We start from the raw sequence: 23,197 nt of genomic DNA, 5'->3' as shown, positions 1-23,197 counted from the left end.
AGTGACGCCTGCGCTTCAGCTTTGGAATACTTTTATAAAAGATATAAAACATTATATTTTTGAAAAATAGTTTTATTTTATCTATTATATTTCTATATATTTGGATATCATGTTTTATTAGGAAACAAAATGCAATAAAACAATTAGGCTTGAAAAGGGTTTTTAATAAATACAGGCCAAACTCAAGTATATTGTAAAATACTCCACTGAATGAAAATTACCTCCACTGACAATCCTACTTTTATAATAATACACAGTAGAAGGTAAGGGAAGCAACATATCACTGGTATAATCAGGCCTTTCATTACAGTAGACAGGTTTATAAATTCAACACTAGATAAAATGATGCCAAACCATTCCTATATTTGGAGTATTATACAGAGGTTTACTTTCAGAATATAATGATAGCAAGGTACTATTTTTCATGAAAAGTGAAGACAAACAAAGACGCCTTTAATTTGTACTAAAGTAGTCAGATAAATGTGTTTAGCTGCATCAATCTACTGGTTTAAAGCCTCTTGTGACAAAAGAAGTTTCTTTTCTCGTTGCAGCTCCTTAGCCCAAAGGATGAAGTGCCGCTCTTCTCCAGGACACCACAGAACCGGTCGGCCTCACAGCTTGGAATAGTGTAATTCACCTGTTCTCCACTCACCCACAGCCACTGACCAGCCAGGAAACGCAGGCCTGTCCACACCTAGCAACATTTACCAGAGAAAAAAAGTGAATTTGAATACAGAGGATGAGTTGCTCAAATGCAGAGTAGAAATCAGCCCGACCTCATCAGTGGTAGCTTCTTGTGCTTCAGTTCTTGCGTAGCTGTGGTCAAAATCAGAGGACAGTGTGACCAGGTCGTAGCTGTGGTTCCAGTAGGCAGAGGTGTCCACTCGCCCGAGAGACCTGCAGTGGTCCAACGCCTCCTCCCACGTCTTCTTCTCTCTCACCAGGACCAGCAACTCATTGTAACACGTGAAGCTACGTGGTTTATCACACCAAGTGTTCCGCCATTCATTGCAAGAGGACTTCTTACGAACACAGTGTTGGCCTGGGTCTGGTTCTGTAAGAGTAGAAAAAAGAAATACATGGCTAAGTTTCACTATCAGTCTTTTCTTTCTTTTGACCTTGATCAAGTGGGCGTCCTGTTGGTAGCTGGTGACCCAAAAGGCAAAGACATAATTAAATCCTCTAGACCTCAGAATAGATCATTCACCTGTACTCCTTGTTCAAATGTACCTTGCAGGATTTGAACTGCTAAAGTTGCAAATAAATTGTCAGCCACCATAACAGTAATATACTAGTTATGTAATATGGTTAGTAACTAGTAGTCTATGGGCCAACTTTGAACTTCCATCAAAAATATTAGGTTCCACAATGAGAGCTGAAGTCGTCAACTTTCATAATTGACTGTATTTCATCTCAAACACAAATATTCTGACAAAAATATCATTGAACTTCAGGTTAAAAACTCTTTTATGTCTTGCTTACCATCAAAGGCCCACGAGGTGAAGTTGGCTTTCTTGTCTCCTCTGGACCACTTCCATGTGCTGTTGTCATCCTCTCTGTGCAAACCGATCCATCCTCTGTAGCTGTAAAACTGCTGATTCTCTTCTTCATTCCTGATTGTAACCAGGTCAGTGTGGTTGGTCCTGCAGAAGGCCTGTGCCTTATACCATGTCGTGCCATTGCCATAATATTTTGTAATGCTTATAAGTGCTTGCTCACACAAAGGAACAATGATAAGAAGCAGGGGTACAAGGATGCACATTTTCCTCATCATGTTTTCCACAGGAGAATTTACACTGGAAGAGAAAAAAAAAGAATCCATGTAACAGAAGAGACAGGCAGATCTTCACAGACATAAAGAGGGAGATGTTTTGCTGATAGTGACTGCGAAACGTCTCGACCACTGGTATCTTCTTTGAACATTAATGCGATCTAAAATTAACTGCAATAATAGATTTAAGATTTTCTGGTATTACAGGCAATTATTTTCTATATTTCCAGAATACACAGTAGGTGGGTCATACGTCATAATACTGACTGTGATTTACTTGGAAATCACATGGCATACGTTTAGCTAGTAAAATGAACAAGGCAAGTGCTTCCTATCACACACCACGCAGCCCTAGTGGGAAATAAACCCCAGCCCCTGCAATATTATTTCCTTGCTCAACTTAACTTTCCACACCAGTTTCTACAGCAGCACTCACCTTTTTGAGACAAGAGGAGAGGAAGTCAGCTTAGAAAGTCTTCTCCTCAGCCAAGTCTGTTAAATACTCATACCACAGACAAACACAACCTTAAGACTCCAATGTCCAGTCACAAGATTATGCAAAACCTGCACATGCACCTTGCCCGGTATGACACATCCTAAGTTGCAAGCCTTTACATTTGCTTCCACTCTACCAAGTCATCTTTCCGGCATGCCAACAGGTTGCAAAGCAGAATCATGCAAATGCACGGTCATGTGGAGGGAACTGGAAAATTTTATGTTGAAATACTTTTATGAAAGTTACAACACTGCATTTTTAAGAAATATTTTTATAATTTTTTTATATTATATTTGTATGTACTTGCACACCATGTATTATTGGAAACAAATGGAGTACAACAAGTAGGCTTGAAAAGGGTTTGTAATGAATACAAGCCAAAACCATGTGAATTGTATAATATTCCACTGAAATGAAAATGACCTCCACTGAAAATGCCACTTTTATAACAATATAGAATGTAAGGGAAGCAACATATCACTGGTATAATCAGGCCTTTCATTACAGTGGACAGGTTTATAAATTCAACACTAGATGAAATGATGCCAAACCATTCCTGTATTTGGAGTATTATACAGAGGTTTACTTTCAAAATATGATAATAGCAAGGTACTATTGATGATGAAATGTAAAGACAAACAAAGACACCTTTAATTTGTACTAAAGTACTCAACTAAATGTATTTTACTACATGGATTCACTGGTTTGAAGCCTCTTGAGGCAAAAGAAGTTTCTTCTCTCGTTGCAGCTCCTTATCCCAAAGGATGAAGTGGCGTTCTTCTCCAGGACACCACAGAAACGGTCAGCCTCGCAGCTTGAAATATTGTAATTCACCTGTTCTCCACTCACCCACAGCCACTCACCAGCCAGGAAACGCAGGCCTGTCCATACCTAGCAACATTTACCAGAGAAAAATAGTCAATTTGAATACAGACAATGAGTTGCACAAATGCAGAGTAGAAATCTGCTCGACCTCATGAGTGGTAGCTTCTTGTGCTTCAGTTCTTGCGTAGCTGTGGTCAAAATCAGAGGTCAGTGTGACCAGGTCGTAGCTGTGGTTCCAGTAGGCAGAGGTGTCCTCTCCCCCGAGAGACCTGCAGTGATCCAATGCCTCCTCCCACGTCTTCTTCTCTTTCACCAGGACCAGCAACTCATCGTAACATGTGAATTTATGTCTATTATCACACAAAGCGTTCCTCCATTCGTTTTTAGAGGGCCTCTTAAAAGCACAGTGTTGGCCTGGGTCTGGTTCTGCAAGAGCAGAAAAAAGAAATACATGGCTAAGTTTCACTATTAGTCTTTTCTTTTTTTTGAGCTTGATCAAGTAGGCGTCCTGTTGGTAGCTGGTGACCCAAAAGGCAAAGAGATACTTAAATCCTCTAGACCTCAGAACAGATCATTCACCTGTACTCCTTGTTCAAATGCACCTTGTAGAATTTGAACTGCTGAAGTTGCAAATAAATTGTCAGCCACCATGACAATAATACACTAGTTATGTAATATTATTAGTAAGTAGTAGTCTATGGGCCAACTTTGAACTTCCATCAAAAATATTAGGTTCCACAATGAGATCTGAAGTCGTCAACTTTCATAATTGACTGTATTTCATCTCAAAAACAAATATTCTGACAAAAATATCATTGAACTTCAGCTTAAAAACTCTTTTATGTGTTGCTCACCACCAGTGGCCCACAAGGTGAAGTTGGCTTTCTTGTCTCCTCTGGACCACTTCCACGGGCTGTTGTCATCCTCTCTGTGCAAACCGATCCATCCTTTGATTGTGTAAAGCTGCTGATTCTCTTCTTCATTCCTGATTGTAACCAGGTCAGTGTGGTGGGTCCTGCAGAAGTCCTGTGCCTTATACCAAGTCATGGCATTGCCATAATTTATTGTATTACGTATAAGTGCTTGCTCACACAAAGGAACAATGATAAGAAGCAGGGACACAAGGATGCACATCTTCCTCATCATGTTTTCCACAGGAGAATTTACACTGGAAGAGAAAAAAAAAAAAAGAATCCACAAAAAAAGAAGAGACAGGTAGATCTTCATAGACATAGAGAGGCAAATAATTCGCTGATAGTGACTGTGAAATGTCTCGACTACTGGTATCTTCTTTGAACATTAATGCGATCCAAAATTAACTGCATTAATACATTCAAGATTTTCTGGTATTACAGGCAATTATTTTCTATATTTCCAGAATACACAGTCGGTGGGTCATACATCATAATACGGGCTGTGATTTACTTAGAAATCACATGGCATACGTTTAACTAGTAAAATGAACAAGGCAAGTGCTTCCTATCACACACCATGCAGCCCTAGTGGGAAATAAACCCCAGCCCCTGCAATGGTATTTCCTTGCTCAACTTAACTTTCCACACCAGTTTGTACAGCAGCACTCACCTTTTTGAGACAAGAGGAGAGGAAGTCAGCTTAGAAAGTCTTCTCCTCAGCCAAGTCTGTTAAATACTCATACCACAGACAAACACAGCCTTTAGACTCCAATGTGCAATCACAACATCATGCAAAACCTGCAGATGCACCTTGCCAGGTATGACACATCCTAAGTTGCAAGACTTTACATTTGCTTCGTCTCTTCCGAGTCATCTTTCCGGCATGCCAACAGGTTGCAAAGCAGAATCATGTGGAGGGAACTGGAAAACTTAATGCTGAAATACTTTTATAAAAGTTACAACACTGCATTTTTGATAAAAATATTTTCATAATTTTTTTTATATTATATTTGTATATACTTGCACACCATGTTTAATTGGGAAAAAATGGAGTACAAGTAGGCTTGAAAAGTGTTTTTAATGAATACAAGCCAAAGCCAAGTGAACTGTAAAATACTCCAGTGAATGAAAATGACCTCCACTAAAAATGTGACTTTTATAATAATATAGAAGGTAAAGGAAGCAACATATCACTGGTACAATCAGGCCTTTCATTACAGTAGACAGGTTCATAAATTCAACACTAGATAAAAGTATTTTACAGAGGTTTACTTTCAGAATATAATGATAGCAAGGTACTATATTTCATGAAATGTAAAGATAAACAAAGACACCTTTATCTTATCCTAAAGTATTCAGGTAATTGTGTTTAGCTGCGTCAGTCTACTAGTTTAAAACCTCTTGTGACAAAAGAAGTTTCTTCTCTCGTTGCAGCTCCTTATCCCAAAGGATGAAGTACCGTTCTTCTCCAGGACACCACAGAAACGGTCAGCCTCACAGCTTGGAATATTGTAATTCACCTGTTCTCCACTCACCCACAGCCACTCACCAGCCAGGAAACGCAGGCCTGTCCACACCTAGCAACATTTACCAGAGAAAAAAAGTCAATTTGAATACAGACAATGAGTTGCTCAAATGCAGAGTAGAAATCTTCCCGACCTCATCAGTGGTAGCTTCTTGTGCTTCAGTTCTTGCGTAGCTGTGTTCAAAATCAGAGGTCAGTGTGACCAGGTCGTAACGGTGGTCCCTGTAGGTAGAGGTGTCCACTCGCCCGAGAGACCTGCAGTGGTCCAATGCCTCCTCCCATGTCTTGTTCTCTTTCACCAGGACCAGCAACTCGTCGTAACAGATGTAGGAACGATCACTATCACATGCAAAGTTCTGCCATATGTCTAAATGGGTGGACTTAGAAGCACAGTGTTCATCTGGGTCTGGTTCTGCAAGAAGTAAAAATAAAAAATACATGGCTAAGTTTCATTATCAGTCTTTTTTTTTTTTGTTGTTGACCTTGATCAAGTAGGTGTCCTGTCGGTAGCTGGTGACCCAAAAGGCAAAGAGATACTTAAATCCTTTAGAACTCAGAACAGATCATTCACCTGTACTTCTTTTTCAAATGTACCTTGTAGAAGTTGAACTGCTGAAGTTGCAAATAAATTGTCAGCCACGCTGATAACACTATACTACAGCTATGTAATATGGTTAACAAAATAGTAGTGTATGGGCCAACTTTGAACCTACATCAAAAATATTAGGTTCCACAATGAGAGCTGAAGTTGTCAACTTTTAGAATTGACTGTATTTCATCTCAAATATTCTGACAAAAATATCATTGAACTTCAGCTGAAAAACTCTTTTATGTGTCGCTTACCACCATGACCCCACAAGGTGAAGTTGGCTCTCTTGTCTCCTCTGGACCACTTCCATGGGCTGTTTTCATCCTCTCTGTGCAAACCGATCCATCCTCCGTATCCGTAAAGCTTCTGATTCTCCACTTCATTTCTGAGTGTAACCAGGTCAGTGTGGTGGGTCCTGCAGAAGGCCTGTGCCTCACTCCATGTCGTGGTACCGTAACTATATATTGTATAGATTACAACTGCTTGCTCACACAATGGAACAATCACGAGAAGCAGGGGGACAAGAATGCACATCTTTCTCATCATGTTTTCCACAGGAGAATTTACACTGGAAGAAAAAAAAAAGAATCTATGAAAAAAGAAGAGACAGAAATCTTAAAGAGGAAGATGTTTTATATCTTCTTTGAACATTAATGTGATCTAAAATACACTTTGCAAATATAGATTTCAGATTTTCTGGTATTACAGGCAATGCTTTTGGATATTTCCAGAATATACAGAAGGTGAGTTATATTATAACAAAATGACATATTATGCAATTCATCCAGCCCCAGTGGGTAAAAGCTGCAGCGCCCCCATGCAAGATAAGTGTTTTACTTAAATTTCCAAAACTTGTTTCTGAAGCAGCACTCACCTTGTAGAGAAGTCAGGAGGGAAGCCAGCTGTGAACCTCCAGGTATTCTGGTAAAGGTGTTCCTCAGTCTAGCACGTCAAATATTCATTTCTGGTAGACTGCACTGGTCATATAAACTCAGATGGCCAATCATAGCATCATGCAAAACCTTGGCAAATATGCAGAGTAATGCCACATGATATATTTCAAGACGTCTCCCTTGCTTTCTACCTTCCAGGTTGTGCCAACAGAAGGCAAAGCAGTAGCATGCAAATGCAAGTTCCTTTTGGGGTCTTGGAGAATTTTCACAGGTGGGCCTGGGTCAGTTGACTCCTCTAGATACTACAGAGTCTGTGATTGCTACTTTTAATGATAATCAAGTGGGAACATTTACATCATCTGGAGTTGATTTCTCTGACTTTTTTATTCCCCGTAGGGCATCAAATAGAGAGCTACAGACTTTAAAAGTTGCCTCCAGGCTTTCCATTTCTTCTTGACACTGACACATCTATATTTTTTATTTCAGCCGTTTAGCAAAATACTTCCATGTCATGATTGTATTTACATACAAATTAGAGGAGTGGTTTTCGGAATGACGTGGTATTAATATGTGGCTCCCTTTTTGGCAGGGGCACATATTCCGTCATTATTTCTTCTATATGTTAAAGGTCTGGTGTTGGTTGTGTGTAATTTGCATATGGCAAACTAAAGTGAACCCACGGCATGGGTTACACTTAGGCTGCAAATATAAAACAAATCAATCAGAAAAAAAATACATGCCATTCGTATTTTGACGTTCCTGCTGTCAATGCAAATCCCAAAAAGGAGCGTGCAGGTGCATTTGGCAAGCTTCAATGAGGGGTTGTCAGCTGCAACTGTCTATCACAGCTGTCTGTCACTATTTCACTTCCTGTTTTTGTTGGATCAAAGAAATAAAATTAAACTTATCAGAAAAATGGACCCTTGCACATGCATTAGCATTATATTAACCATACAAAAGAACAGAAACTATCTTTAAAGGAACAGTATGTAAGAAATGTATTTCAATTAATCATAAAATGGCCCTGATATGTCACTAGACATGAAGAAATCATGTTCATTTCAAATACTTATATCACTGACAACAGTGGTCCGGCCAGGATATTGTCATTTGAAAGTGAGAGTTGCAGCCCTCAACTGATGTTATTGTTGTCATTTTGTGTTTTGGTCTGAGGCGCCACCCTCCACCTATCTGCCAATCACGAAGTCAGTAGAGTTTCGTCTTCCAGGTTGCCAGCTCTGCTCTAGTTACCGCAGCTGCAGCTACGAACGTGTCGGATAAAACATGTATAACGTTACGAAACCTAAGACCTCGTTATGAATCCGAACTACGTCGTGACAAAGTCCGAAATAAAACAAGGATTTGTATAGGAGATGCCTTTGAAAGATGGAGACGGCTGAAAACGGAGAAGAATTTGAAGACAGACGCCAACGTTGCTAATTTTCTCCTGGCTAACTTACTTGTACATAATGTAAATGGACATTTAAAATATTCACGACAGTCGAACAAAGTTATGCATGTTCGTGCAAAGTAACGTTACGTTAGCGCATACAGAGGAGGTGGGTCATCGAATTGAAAAGGTGAGGAATTGTTTGGGAAATAAAAACGGCGAGTCGTCATTGCTAACATTAGCAATGCATTATGAGCCCGTTTCTCTGTCATTATGCTGAAACGCCGAGGAAAACAACATTAGCACGTCGATTATGGCAATGTGAAACGTAATTGAGACTATTGAGTAGCCTAACGTTACCTCGGTAACCTGGCAACCTCGAGTCAGGGGGGAGGTTGGAGGGGATACACCGTTCTACAGTATTTTGAAAGTGATTGCAGTACCAGTTTTGGCCAGTTTTGGCCAGAATCTTACATACTGTTCCTTTAACTAGATGATCACAAGCCATCATAAAGGGGTCTATGCCGTGGTGGAGCATTTTTAAAGCTTTTACTCACTTTACACAACCCATCCATTACCAATTTGGCACACAATAAGGAAAAGTGAATAATTAAAAGAAAACGGAGTTCAATAAAATACAAAAAATAAAAATAAATAAAAATACAACTCAAATCTCACATCTCACAGATCAATGAACCAGTAACTCAAATTTCAATGTAAGAATCAGTGTCTTTGTCCACAGGGTGCAGGTGAGTTTTGCAGAACAGTGATCCTCCAAGTCTCTCTCCAATGGGTGGTTTCGCCATCTTTCTTTCCGCAGCTCCAGGTGGCTTCACCTTTTCAACCAGGCTTTTAATTGATTCTCTTACCCATTTTACAGTTTTAGTTTCAGTCCCTCAGTTTTTAGCAATTTTTAGTTTTTAGTAGTTTTTATCAGACTTTTTATCATTTCCTTTTCTATTTTTATTTTAATTATATGTTATAACTACATGTTTTAATTTTATGAGCTGAAAAGCATTTTATCTATATTGGTCATTTTTGTCCTATTTTACAGTTTTAGTCCTCGGTTTTTAGCCCCAGTGTTTCCTCATGGGGGCCGACCACACTGGGAGTTGCTTCTGGTCTACTGACGGGGGTGCTGTCCTGTGGGCGGCTCTGGCCCTGGTGGCTGGAGGGCTCTGCACCTTTGGTGTGGGGCCTCCTGTCTGCCCGGGTCGGGGCTGTCTCTATGGCGGTGCTCCCTGCAGTCGTGGGCTGGAGGCCCTCTCGGTGTGGTCGGCCCCCAAAGGTGGCTTTCTCCAGGTCTCGGTGCCCGGCCATGTCTCTCTCGTGTGGGTGTGTGTGTGTGTGTGTGTGTGTGTGTGTTGGGGGGGGGGGGGGGGGGGGGGGGGGGGGGGGGTATGTGTGTGTCTCGTGTCTCTGTGTTTTTATGGGGGTGGGAGGGTTGGATTTTTTGTTTGGTTTTGTTTTTGCTGTTTTTAGCCTTTGTATTGCTTTTAAAAGGCATGAAAAGTGCCATATAAATAAATTTGATTTGATTCACCAGCGATCCTAACTGAAAAACCTGGCCTGTCATACAACAAGGCAACGCTCATGCAGGCATTTTAGCTTCAGATATATCAGTAAAATAAATGAAATTAAAGTACCAGCACTGAATTATCATTCAACTATTAATTCAAGTTCCAACCGCGACCTAAAATGGCGGCTCAGCTCTCGCTTTTCACTCAGGAGGCAAACTTCAACGTGTATGCTTCTTTTTTAACGTTTAGCTACACATTGCACAACAAACACATTGTGTTTAAGTTTGGTTAATTATGTGTTTTGTTTGCTGAAGTGGAAGGAGCCCAACAGTTTTCGACTGTGCTCGAGTTTATTTTTTCAACCATTTTGTTTTCATTATAACCAAAGGCACCGTCACTAGAAATAAAAGGACATTCTAAGTAAATCACGGAAAACGGACTATTGGTTTATTATTTTCTTTTAAACTGAGTACACGTCCCAACACAGCTTCCTATCAGCCCACTATCAGCCGGTAGCGGCTCAGTACAAAACTAGCCACTACAATATATTTTGATGTGTCACTTGCTTTATTTTTTCTATTCATTCTAGCCCACCCCCAAATATATTATTACATGTCAAACCAGTCCTACAGAATATAGAGCATTACTTTATGAGATGTAATGGCAGATGCATTTCACCATAAAATCCAAAGAGAAGCACAGATACCTCAAACCTGTCCTTAAATTCAGTACAAATGCATTTTAGCTACATGTCACCACTAGTTTAAGACCTCTTGTGACAAAAGAATTTTCTTCTCTCGTTGCAGCTCCTTAGCCCAAAGTGTAACTCGCCTTTCTTCTCCAGGACACCACAGAAACGGTCAGCCTCACAGCTTGGAATATTGTAATTCACCTGTTCTCCACTCACCCACAGCCACTCACCAGCCAGGAATCGCAGGCCTGTCCACACCTAGCAACATTTACCAGATAAAAAAAGTGAATCTGAACACAGAGGATGAGTTGCTCAACAACACATATGCTAAACAACAAGAAAACTGTCCAACCTCATCAGTGGTAGCTTCTTGTGCTTCAGTTCTTGCATAGCTGTGGTCAAATTCAGAGGTCATTGTGATCAGGTCGTAGCTGTGGTTCCAGTAGGCAGAGGCTAGATTATTTGTGTCCACTCTCCCGAGAGACCTGCAGTGGTCCAGTGCCTCCTCCCACGTCTTGTTCTCTTTCACCAGGACCAGCCTCTCATCGTAACAGATGAAATCCTCTGCACGATGACAGTCAATGGCATACCATCGCCTTGAATAGGCCCACCTAGCGACACAGTGTCGGTTTGAGACTGGTTCTGCAAGAAAACAGAAAAAATACATATTTTTTTTTGTTTTATTTATTTATTTTTTTTATTATTTTTTTTTTGGACCTTGATCAAGTGGGTGTTCTGTTGGTAGCTAGTGACCCAAAAGGCAAAGAGATACTTAAATCTTCTAGACCTCAGAACAGATCATTCACCAGTACTCCTGGTTCAAATGTACCTTGCAGAATTTGAACTGCTGAAGTTGTAAATTAATTGTTATCCACCCTGATAATACTATACTACAACTATGTAATATGGCAAGGAATTTCCATCAAAAAATATTAGGTTCCACAATGACAGCTAAAGTCTTCAACTTTCAAAATTGACTGTATTCCATCTCAAACACAAATAGTCTGACAAAAATATCATTGAACTTTAACTTAAAAACTCTTATGTGATACGTAAAGGGCACCATAAAAGAGGTGGATTATCCCTCCCTGGGCTACGAATACAAGGATTTAGGGGTGGGACTCGATTAAAAAAATTAATCTAATTAATGAGAGGCTTTGTAATAAATTAATCTCGATTAATCACATCTTAATCTCATAACAATATTTGCCCCAAAAAACAACATTTTTTTTAATTTAAATGGATTTTAGTGGACGACTGAATCAAATAATAGACACAGACTTGAATTTAATTTAATTTAATTTAGTTTATTTGATAATATATTGTATATATTGTATATTGTATATATTGTAAACTCAAGCACTTTTAACGTCTGGAAAAGTGCATTTAATTGCATTTCAATTCAAAACAGTAGAAAAAGAAAGAAAATATCCCTGGCCAAAACTGAACAGACCTAAAGTTAAAGTGCCATTTTAAGTACTTAAGTACATGTCTTGTCCATACTCAGACCGGGACTGTTAGCGCTAACAGCTCCTTCAGTTTCTGTGCTCACTGCAACATGCTTTGCATTTACATGGCACGGTAGGGTTTCAGTGCTTCGGTGGTACACTTTTTTTTTTTTTTTTTTTTTGCAAAATTTTTCACAAAACTCCGCTTTCATGTGGGCTTCCATCAGTTAGTTTTTTTTTTTTTTTAATATATATAATATTTAATATATATATATAATATATATTTCTTAAATATTCCCCTATCTGAGCCTATATCCAAATATACCCAAAATCCGACTGTAAAACGTTCTTTTAAAATCGGGTCACAATTTAGGAGACTTTTTTTCACTAACTGAACCTTCCATCTATGCTCCTATAGTGAAAAATCACCTTTAATAATAGAGGGTGCTTTTAGTGCTTGGCTCAGAAGAGGGATCACTTCAATAATATTGTTGTATCCTTTGATGAGCTACTGTCGAAGTTCAATATCCCTCGCTCTCATTTCTTTGAATTTTTGCTTTGTATCAGCATTCTTCTTTACTTCCTTTCCATCGCAACCACAGAGCTCTCTCTTAGACTCCACTTTGAAACTCAATCCATACTCCAAAGGATGTATTGGAATGATCTATTCATTTCTAAATCCTGATAAGTTAAGATAAGAGGAGGACTTGGGGATGACACTCCCTGATGATGTTGAAAGAAAGCATAGATAGGATACATTCTTCATCAATATGGAAGGAAGTTCAAGGTTGTGCATCGCCTTAAACTAACCAAACTAACCAAATTTATCCCTAATGCAGAACCTTTGCGTGATCGATGTAGGCAAGCACCAGCCACACATGTTCTGGTTTTGTTCAAAGCTAGGTCCCTTCTGGCAGTCAATATATCGGGTGTCTTGAAGGTACCCATACAACCCTCAGGTATAACAACAATATGTGGAGTAGCCCCACGAGATACACGCTTGTAACCACCGACAAAACGTAACCACTGAATTTGTTTATTTTGTTTATTGTGAAAAATCTCTTTAAAAAAAAGCTTTTATGTGTTGCTTACCACCAGGGCCCCACAAGGTGAAGTTGACTTTCTTGTCTCCTCTGGACCACTTCCATGGGCTATTGTCATCCTCTCTGTGCATACCGATCCATCCTCTGTATCTGGAAAGCTGCTGATTCTCTTCTTCATTTCTGAGCGTAACCAGGTCAGTGTGGTGGGTCCTGCAGAAGGCCTGTGCCTCACTCCATGTCATGATACCGGTATTATATGATGTTATGTTCTGAAGTGCTTGCTCACACAAAGGAACAAGGACGAGAAGCAGGGGGACAAGAATGCACATCTTCCTCATCATGTTTTCCACAGGAGAATTTACACTGGAAGAGACAAAAGGATAGACAGAAATCTTAAAGAGGGAGATGTTTTATATCTTCTTTCAACTTTAATGTGATCTAAAATACACTTTGCATACATAGATTTCAGATTTTCTGGTATTACAGACAATTCTTTTGGATATGTCCATTTACCGAACATTTACAGCATCTGGAGTTGATTTCTCTTATCCCCCCCCCCCCCCTTTAGGGCATCAAATAGAGGTCTACAAACTTTAAAAGTTGCCTCCAGGCTTTTCAGTTCTTCCTGACACTGACACATTTTTTTTTTTATTTCAGCCATTTACCGAAATACCTTCATGTTATGATTGTATTTAGATGCAAAGAGAAGAAGAGGAGAGGTCTGCTATTCTCTCATGATGTTTTTGACTGATACATTTTTATTTTTTTTATTTTTTATTTTTATTTTATTATTGTGTCATGCATTAACATGCCCAGCCCACAAGGGCTTACAAGACACCATTATAAAACATAGACAGACCAAAAACCAAAAGTAGATGCTAAACAATATTAACATTAACGATACAAACTATCCTGATGTTTCATCCAGGCTTTAGTAACAAAAGAGGCTAACTTATAAACATTAAAAGTAAACAAACATTCCATCCTGACATCATCATTACTCCAGAATATTCTTAGTTCATCATAGAAGGGACAGTATAAAAGAAAATGTGATTCATTCTCCACTTCTCGTAAATCACAAAATTCATAAAGTCTCTGTTCCTCTGGGATATTTTTAAATCTGCCGACCTCAAGTGCCAGGGGAAGAATTCCCATTCTTAATTGGGCAATCAAGGATCTCTGATTTCTTCGTAAATTTGTTTTAACATATAATTCTGTTTCATAATTATGCTTGATACAATCTTCAGCAAAACACAAGCAGTGTACAAATGCCGCTTTGCACGTGTGGATTTCGATCGCTTACTAGTTTTCAGGTAACCTGCATGTGCATTTTTCAGGTCATCCATTCACGTCCAGAAGAATTATTGTTTTTAGAGAGTTTTGCTAGCGTAGGCAACTCCACTTGGATGTAAGGTGAGCTATATCACATTTTTGGCATACAGGCGGTTAATTTAAATACGTCCAGAATGTAGTTGAGTTAAAACAAAAAAAATGGCATGCAGAAGGCAGAGGTTTTTATCAGGAAAGACTCTCATTACACAGTCCCAGCGTAATAAATCATTCTACTTTTCAAGCCAAGTTGAGCTCATCCATCAAACTATGTGCTATATAGCCTGTGATTTATCCATTTAACAAAACAATATAATATTTTGTGCAATGAATGCAGCCCCGGTGGGTAATATCCTGGCCTCATTCTTGGTTCTATTTAATATTCCAAACTTGTTTCTACAGCAGCACTCACCTTGTCGGAGGTTAGGAGGGAAGTCACCTTCGCAACTCTTTCTGGTTTTCTGGTAAGGTTCCTCCTCAGTCAAGTCTGTGGCATCATCGTCTCAGACAGACGGTGCCAGTCAAAGCTCAAAAAGAGGGCCGTTTACAGCAGAATGCAAAACCCCAACAGAGTAATCCTGTCGGCAATGTGATCTATGTCATTGTAAGGTGACTCTTGCTCATGCCTTCCTTCAAGTGATTTTAAATTTTCCACCTTGGCAAAAGGATCCAAGCAGTAGCAAACTTTCTTTCAAATGTGCTTCTCCATGACTGATCTCTTTGCAATGTGAAAACTCGCAGATTTGGCAGCACGGTGGCACAGTGGGTAGCGTTGGTGCCTCACAGCAAGAAGGTCGCTAGTTCAAATCACCGGGGCGGAGGCCTTTCTGTGTGGAGTTTGCATGTTCTCCCCGTGTCTGCGTGGGTTTTCTCCGGGCACTCCGGTTTCCTCCCATCATCAAAACATGCTAGGTGTTAGGCACCGGTCAGGTTGGGCCACAGTGGCTGCGCGCGCGAGTGCAGCGGCTCAGGACCAACCCTCCATGTCTGACCATGCAATCTCGTTATAGATACTTGTATAATATAATGTCAAATAAAGGCTCTTTATCTTTATCTCTTTATCTCTTTTATCTTTATGTCCCACGTTCTGCTAAAATGTTGCTTGCACACTGCTGAGGTGATTGCAGAATGAGAGTGCAAGATCCATACCCCCTGTGACCGAAAGGGTATTTATCAAACCTTCCTATCTGCAAGGTTCTAGATGCGCTGGCTACAGATGAGAAGGACTCTGTTTGAGAGGGACTCTGTCCTGTACTGAAGACCTGTAGCAAAGCCCATGACACACTTTATGACGTCCTATATTTTTACACTTGCACAATGAGTAACACAGAATCAGTTTGGCCTTCTCCCATTTAATACGAGTGCTATGTTGGATTGAGATCAGGTGACAGGGGAGGCCTGTGATTACAATGAAGTCAAGAAACCAGACTGAGATCATATTATCTATGTGGTATACAGTGAACCATGTCCATCGTCATAAAGCCATGGACATGATCAGCAAGTAGGTTGCGGCATCTAAACCATTCTCAATTTGTACTAAGGGGCCCAAAGGTGAGAGCTGTGGAGTAGTGGATAGAGGTGCAGCTTGGTTCGCCTCCTACTGTGTCCATGGCTGTGGTGCCCTGAGCAAGCATCTAACCCCCACTGCTCCAACTGGATGGATCCAAATGGATGGGTCAAACAGGAACTGCAATTTCCCCTCTGATTCATTCAACTTCTGTAACTGCTTGCCCTGTGAAGGGTCGCGGGGGTGCTGGAGCCTATCCCAGCTGTCATCGGGGGGTACATGATGGGGTACACCATCGACAGGTCACCAGTCTATCGCAGGGCTAACACAGAGAGACAGACAACCAATGCCCATTTAGACAGTGGGAGGAAGCCGGAGTACCCAGAGAGAACCCATGCAGACACAGGGAGAACACGCCCACACAGAAAGGCCCAGTCAGCCCATGGATTCGAACCCGAAACCTTCTTGCTGTGAGGCATCAGCGCTAACCTGTGCCGCCCCATTGCGGGACAATTAAAGGTTAAATTATTTATTTAGGTGGGCCAAGAAAGCAGCCTGAACCTGTTGATACAAGGCAGGAAGGATCCAAGCAAATCACGATGCAAATCAAGACAAATGAGAACCAGGCAACAACTTTCCAACCTTCTACTGTGTGTTTTTTTTTGGGTCCTGTTCTTAACAGACAGTGCCACCTGGAGCGTCTTCAGTTGCTGTAGGTTGACATGTGCGTTCAGATATGGACCTCTGCATACCTCAGTTGTAACAAGCGGCACAACGAGGCACTTTAACCTAGAGAACTACTGCTACCTTGGATATTTTTTTCTCTTTCCCAGACCATCCTCCGCAAACCCTGGAGATGGCTGTGTGTTAAAATCCCACAAGTTGAGCAGAAATACTCAGATCAGCCCATCTGGCAACAACAGACATGCCATGCTCTTCTCCATTCTGATGCTAGGTTTGAGTGGCAGAAGATCGTCCTGACCATGTCCACACATCTAAATACACCCAGTTGCTGACATGTGTTTGGCTGATTAGATATTTGTAAGTCCTTGCAAATTGAAGAACCCAGTTTCCTGTTCTTAACAGACAGTGCCACCGAGAGGGTCTTCAGTTGCTGTAGTTTGACGTGTGTTCAGAAATGCTCCTCTGCATACCTCAGTTGTAACAAGTGGCACAACGAGGCGCTTTTACCCAGAGAACTGCTCCCAGGTTTGAGTGGAAGAAGATCGTCCTGACCATGACCACACATCTAAATGCACCCAGCTGCTGCCATGTGTTTGGCTGATTAGATATTTGCATCAATGAGCTGTTAAACCCAACTTATACACAATTAACTGTTTGTTAAGTGTACACTAGTACAACAGCTTGCATCGGTAAGATCTAGTCTAGAGGCTTATTTAAGGTACTGCCGGACTAGACCCCATAACCTACGCACGTAGATGACAACAGTGCGAGCCATTTATTCTTGTGCGCTCATCAGACTGGCTGGCTCTGTAAAGACGCTAGTAGGTGTTTTTGTTTCTTCCTGCTTCACTTTCAACAATGGCAACTGAAACTTTCGCTGAAATTTCCGCAAAATTTGCCGAAGATGAGTTCAACAATTGTTTGTATCTCCGAACCTCCTCAGTTAACCTTTCCTCGATGTGTTCCATCTTTTTTGATCCAAAACAGTCAATTAGAAAATTGCGGAGATGGAGAAGCAGCTGGAAATACTAAAGCAGAAACTACCAAGCAGACCAACAGCTCTTGCTGTTTCTGCGAGAGGTGCACATCAGGCTACGGCGTTAGGGTCTACGGCATCAGATTGACGGAGAAGCCTAAACCGCCTATAAGGTGGTGTATTTGAAGTCAAAGGTCAGAATACCAGGTGCGTCAAACTCATTTTAGTTCAGGGGCCAGATCGTTGGGGCCAGATCGGGGCCAGATCATTGTCTCTCAGCTGAATCTGTTAAAATTCCCTAGAGATGATGGGGGTGATAGTGAGTAGATGGGTTGTGCAATTGTCGGTTTACTAAATTTTTACTTTACACTATGTTTGGTATAAAGATTAACACATTACCTATTTTGAGCCATTTTTCTTCTTCTTACATTCCAAGTAAGCATTTTCTGTAATCTTGTTTCTGTTCTGATGTTGCCTTTAGTCTTAACAACAGCATTCCTGGAAGGGCTGGGCTCTTGTTTTGAATGTTATGCTCTCACAACGCACCCATTCAAATACATCACGGATCAGTGACAGACAAAACAATCCATCTGACAAACAGATGTGTCTTGTCACGTAGTGACATTGTCTTGCGACATTGTCTTGCTCTCTGACAGGATGTGCGTGCATTTCCGTGCGTGTGTGCATGTGTTTTATACACTGCCCGGCCAAAAAAGAAGCCACCACCAAAAAAAAGTCACACACTCCAATATTTCGTTGGACCAACTTTAGCTTTGATCACAGCACGTATTTGCTGTGGCATTGTTCAGATAAACTTTTGCAATGTCACAAGATTTATTTCCATCCAGTGTGGCATTCACTTTTCACTAAGATCTTGTATTGATAATGGGAGAGTCTGACCACTGCACAAAGCCTTCTCCAGCACATCCCAAAGATTCTGAATGGGGTTAAGGTCTGGAGTCTGTGGTGGCCAATCCATGTGTGAAAATGATGTCTCATGCTCTCTGAACCACTCTTTCACAATCTGAGCCCCATGAATCCTGGCATTGTCATCTTGGAATATGCCCGTGAACATCAGGGAAGAAAAAATCCATTGATGGAATAACCTGGTCATTCAGTATATTCAGGTAGTCAGCTGACCTCATTCTTTGGGCACATAATGTTGCTGAACCTAGACCCGAGCAACTGCAGCAACCCCAGATCATAGCAATGCCCCCAAAGGCTTGTACAGCAGGCACTAGGCATGATGGGTGCATCACTTAATCTGCCTCTCCTCTTACCCTGATGTGCTGGTTCCCCACCATCCTTACAGTTTTTAATAATGTGTTGGACAGTTCTTAACCCTATTTAGTAGTTTCTAAAATCTCCTTAGATATTTTCTCTGCTTGATGCATGCCAATGATTTGACCCTTCCCAAACAAACATCTTTTCCACGACCACAGGATGTGTCTTTAGACATGGTTGTTAAAGAAATGAGAAGCTACTCATTGCATCAGTTGGGGTTAAATAGCTTGTTGCCAGCTGAAAGATAATCACCCATGCAGTAATTATCCAATAGGAGGCTCGTACCTATTTGCTTAGTTAAATCCAGGCGGCGACCTTTTTTGTGTGTATTGTATATGTACTGTATACCATGTGTGCCATGTTCTTTTCATGTCTTGATGGATTTAACTCAACTACAGGCACTTGTTTAATATCATCCTCTTTCGTATATTTTTCAATAACCTTTCCTTTTTGGTGTGTTCATTTGTCTTTCTTGCGAGGACTACTGGTTAACCAGTGACTGGACCCTGAGACACACTAACTGCACTCAGGTGATGTCAATTTCTGTAACTACACTGATTGAGTTGACAGCACCGGCTGTTCTGGACTTCATCTGAATTATGTAGTTCAAATTAAAGGGTGTGGATACTTATAAAATGTAAATTAAGTGATTGCATATTTTAATTAACTGACATTACTTTGCAGAAATCTTTTTTTCACACTGACAGACTTTTTTGTAAGTTCTTGTACAAAGAAAAGCAAATTAATATTGATTGTGATCATACTTATAAGAGCAGTAAGAGGGAAAAACATCCAAGTGGGTGAATACATTTTAAAGGGACTGTGTTCTGCATGCCAGTTTTGCTACGTGTATGGCTGGAAGGGCTTTTTCTTTGTGGAAGTTTTATTTATACCCGTGTTAAATAAATATGAGATATAGCAGCAATTAATTCACTGGAAAATAACTAGTCAAAGTCTGTCTTCAGTTTTCCTGTAACTAGACTCATTCTGAGAAAATTATTATTATATAAAGGAAATGCTTCAGAAATCTTTTGAGTGCGGTCTTGAAAGCAGGCATCACTGTTCAGTCCATAACAAGTTAAGACTATACTTGATTCCAAGGCTCTTTCAACAACAAGTTTTATGTATTTCCAAACATAAAGCGACAATGAAAACATGATAACATCCTTAAATATATATGTATATTTTCTGTGATTCTTTAAGTCCAGAGGAGTTTGTGTTCAGGAGTTGGCACCAGTCCGTGGCCCTCGCATAATGTGGATCCTGGCTTCCTCATCCAGCTCCTCCACGATTCTCTCCTGCTTGACAGACAGGATGGTGTAGGTAACTGGACAACTACAGGTTAAAGAAAAGAACACAATAAAACAGCCATAGGCATAACATTATGACCACCTTCCTAATATTGTGTAGGTCTCCCTTGTGCCTCCAAAACAGTTGTGACTCATCAGAGAATGGACATGGGCCTTCCGAGGGTGTCCTGTGGTGTCCGGCAACAGAATATTGTTAGTGGGGGGCCTTTGAGGGGAGGGTCATCCCACAGATACTTGATTAGTTTGGGATCTAGTGAATTTTCAAGGCCAGGTCAACACCTTGTTCTGTTCTTCATGTTTTTTTTGTTGAGTTGTTCCTAAACCAACATGTCTGTCCGGCCAGCATTTGGGTGGCGTTGTTACAGAGCGAGCCAGACTGACGAGCGCACAAGAATAAATGGTGTAGCATAAATTAAGCTTAACTGCTTGTAAAGTTGTTAAGTTTGCTAAACCTGCTTTTGGTTTTGAACTACAGGACTCATGCACCTTTTAGTCCCGGTAGGCTGCTTAGATCACCAATATTACACGTTTAACTTGTAGCATATTTACAGTGTTTCAATTATAAAGCCTTTTTATATTACCTACAAAGTTGAGTTACAATATTTCGCAGCAGCATGAACTTTACATATAAATGAATAGCAGTGTCATCTACTGTCAGACAGTGACCCCCCTTCAGTGAAGGATACACATGCCGACCACAAACGCTCCGATAGTCAGGCCGGTCAGCAGGTTCCGGGTCCGGAGCCGCGCCGCATTCTTCTTCCAGTAGTCGAGCTCCCGTCGCTGGTGCTGAAGTTGCTTCTGCGCCGCCGTTAGTGCCGGTTTAGCGGCTGCGTCTCCTCCCGTTTCCACCATGACTTCTTGTTATGAAATCTGTCGACCGGAAGTTCCGCCTCACGTGACCCGGAATACCGGAAACAAATACACACCGCCACCGTATGTTTATGCCTCCACCTACTGTATGGGAGCCTCCTTCTGCTTCTTCTTTTTTTTTGTTTTTAATGGCGGTTGGAAAACCACCTTAAATAGATAGATATACTTTATTAAATTAAATTATTCCCCTTATGGAATGAACTTCAAATATTAAATTAATATTAAATTATTATTATAATAACTAAAGTATTAAAACGTTTACTGGAAACCCCCTGGCCAAGGAACTGAATGCACTTTTCATGACCTGGTCTAGCCCCCTCTGCTGTAATATACTTTACTGTATTTTATTTTATTTAGCCATTTGTTTAATTTAATTATTTTTGTACAGCTATTGTAACCATTATTGTATTTTTTATTTTTTTGTAATATCTTTTTATTTCTCAAAAGAAAGTCATTCAGATAACATACAGAAATACTGCTCCTCGGTCATACAGTTTACAATTTTCCTTTGAGCATTATTCCCACCCCCCACCCTTAGAGGGATAACCCAACAAAACACACAAACGTAAAAGTACAAATATTACTGGAAATAAAAATGGCATTATTGTAATTTTAATTATATGTCTGGCCTGACTTTTTTTATTTAGCCAGTGTATGTTCTGGTATGTTCAATAAAGTTTAGAGGAAAAAAACAACAACTGTGTGGGAAAAGCATGTTTGTTTTTTTAAATAAAGCTTTATTAGTGCATTTTATAAACATGAAACCCTTCAGAACAGCAAGGTCGGAGTGACAAAAGTCAACACAAACCAGAAATAGAATTATGAATATATATACTTTTTCCCCACAAATTTTTGTTGTACAGATTATTTTATTTTAAACCCTTAAATCCCATATTTGACAATATGAAGGTTTGCTTATCAAAAATAATTAATCCCATTTCCATTACTTGTTTTGAGAATCAAAACTGATCACCAAAAACCTTTTTCCTTTCTTTTTTTCCACCCCCAAACTTTATTAGTGCATTATATGCAGGGTTAAAGTGACAACAGTAAACAGAGAATATTATATAAATTTCTTTACATTATTTAGTTACCCACATAATAATTAATTAGTCAACGAATCAACAGAGGTGCCATTAGCAAACTTCACAGTATTAATCACAACTAACAGATGGAACCCGTAAGAACCCAAACATAAGGTATGTGTCATTTAATCAAGCAAACATCTGAGCTATACATGGCACTATTCCATATTGTTCAGAAATCCGTACCATGTGCGTGGAGGCCCATTTCAAATACTGCAGGGAGCTCCATTAATTAAATTACCAAAACCCAAAGTGAATCTGGGGCTTTAGAATCCTTGGTGGTCCTGCACCCTTGTGCTGTTGCCCATACTGCCCAGTTGGTTACTCTGTATTTCATCCCAATTTATCATTAACTAAAATGAATCAATTATCCAGATCCAACACAAGCTTAAACAGTGACGTACAAGTGTAGAATATGGCCTTGGTAAATGGCCTTGCTTTTATATAGCGCTTTTCTACCTATTGGTACTCAAAGCGCTTTACAGTCACAGACTCATCTGCCCATTCGCTCACACAAGCACACACCAGTGCCACGCACTGGGAGCAACTGGAGGTTCAGTGTCTTGCTCAAGGACACTTCGGCATGTGGCACATTCCAGGGTTCAAACCGCTAAGCCTCTGGTTCGTGGACAAACCGCTCTACCTACTGAGCCACAGCCGCCCCTACAGAATATGAATGTAATCATTTCACATTGCATTTATGAAACTTTTATGAATTGTATTTGTATTCTTGAAGTGAAAACAATGAGATTTTGTGTTTGATCTCAAACTTTATACAACCTGAGAACTTTGATGTTGGCATTTGCTTTGAGATCCCTGAGTGTTGACTTCCCTTTGAACGCTCTGGCAAAGCTTACGTTCTGATGAAAGACTGAGGATCTAAAGTCATCCTGGCTGTGAGGCTGCAATGTTAAAACCTATCCTACTCATTTTAAAAGGGTGATTTTTAGCCTTGCAGAGGTCGGGAACTTCAACAGGAAAAACATTTTGTTTCTACAAGAGGAACTTCATTTATGGAGGTAGCAAACTTATCCATGGGAGAAA

At 40.3% G+C, this 23,197-nt stretch overlaps 1 protein-coding gene across 1 annotated transcript; it reads right to left on the bottom strand.

Annotated features, from left to right (window-relative positions):
* Nucleotides 1–19,987: 19,987 nt before the first annotated feature.
* Nucleotides 19,988–21,096, bottom strand: coa3b (cytochrome C oxidase assembly factor 3b). Its single transcript, XM_084569885.1, has 2 exons — nt 20,882–21,096; nt 19,988–20,212 (listed from the first exon to the last, which is right to left on the bottom strand). The coding sequence occupies exons 1-2, from the start codon at nt 21,048–21,050 to the stop codon at nt 20,106–20,108; spliced, it is 276 nt and encodes a 91-aa protein (XP_084426011.1). The 5' UTR covers nt 21,051–21,096; the 3' UTR covers nt 19,988–20,105.
* Nucleotides 21,097–23,197: the final 2,101 nt, after the last annotated feature.

Source organism: Chelon labrosus (assembly GCF_963514085.1).
Source record: "Chelon labrosus genome assembly, chromosome: 21".
Classification (NCBI taxonomy): domain Eukaryota; kingdom Metazoa; phylum Chordata; class Actinopteri; order Mugiliformes; family Mugilidae; genus Chelon; species Chelon labrosus.
This window is presented reverse-complemented; position numbering and strand designations above follow the sequence as displayed.

Coding starts and splice junctions, on each gene's coding strand:
- coa3b (XM_084569885.1), bottom strand. CDS start 21,050: ATGGTGGAAACGGGAGGAGACGCAGCCGCTAAACCGGCACTAACGGCG. Junction 20,213..20,881: donor AGCGTTTGTGGTCGGCATGT/GTATCCTTCACT, acceptor GTAGTTGTCCAG/TTACCTACACCATCCTGTCT.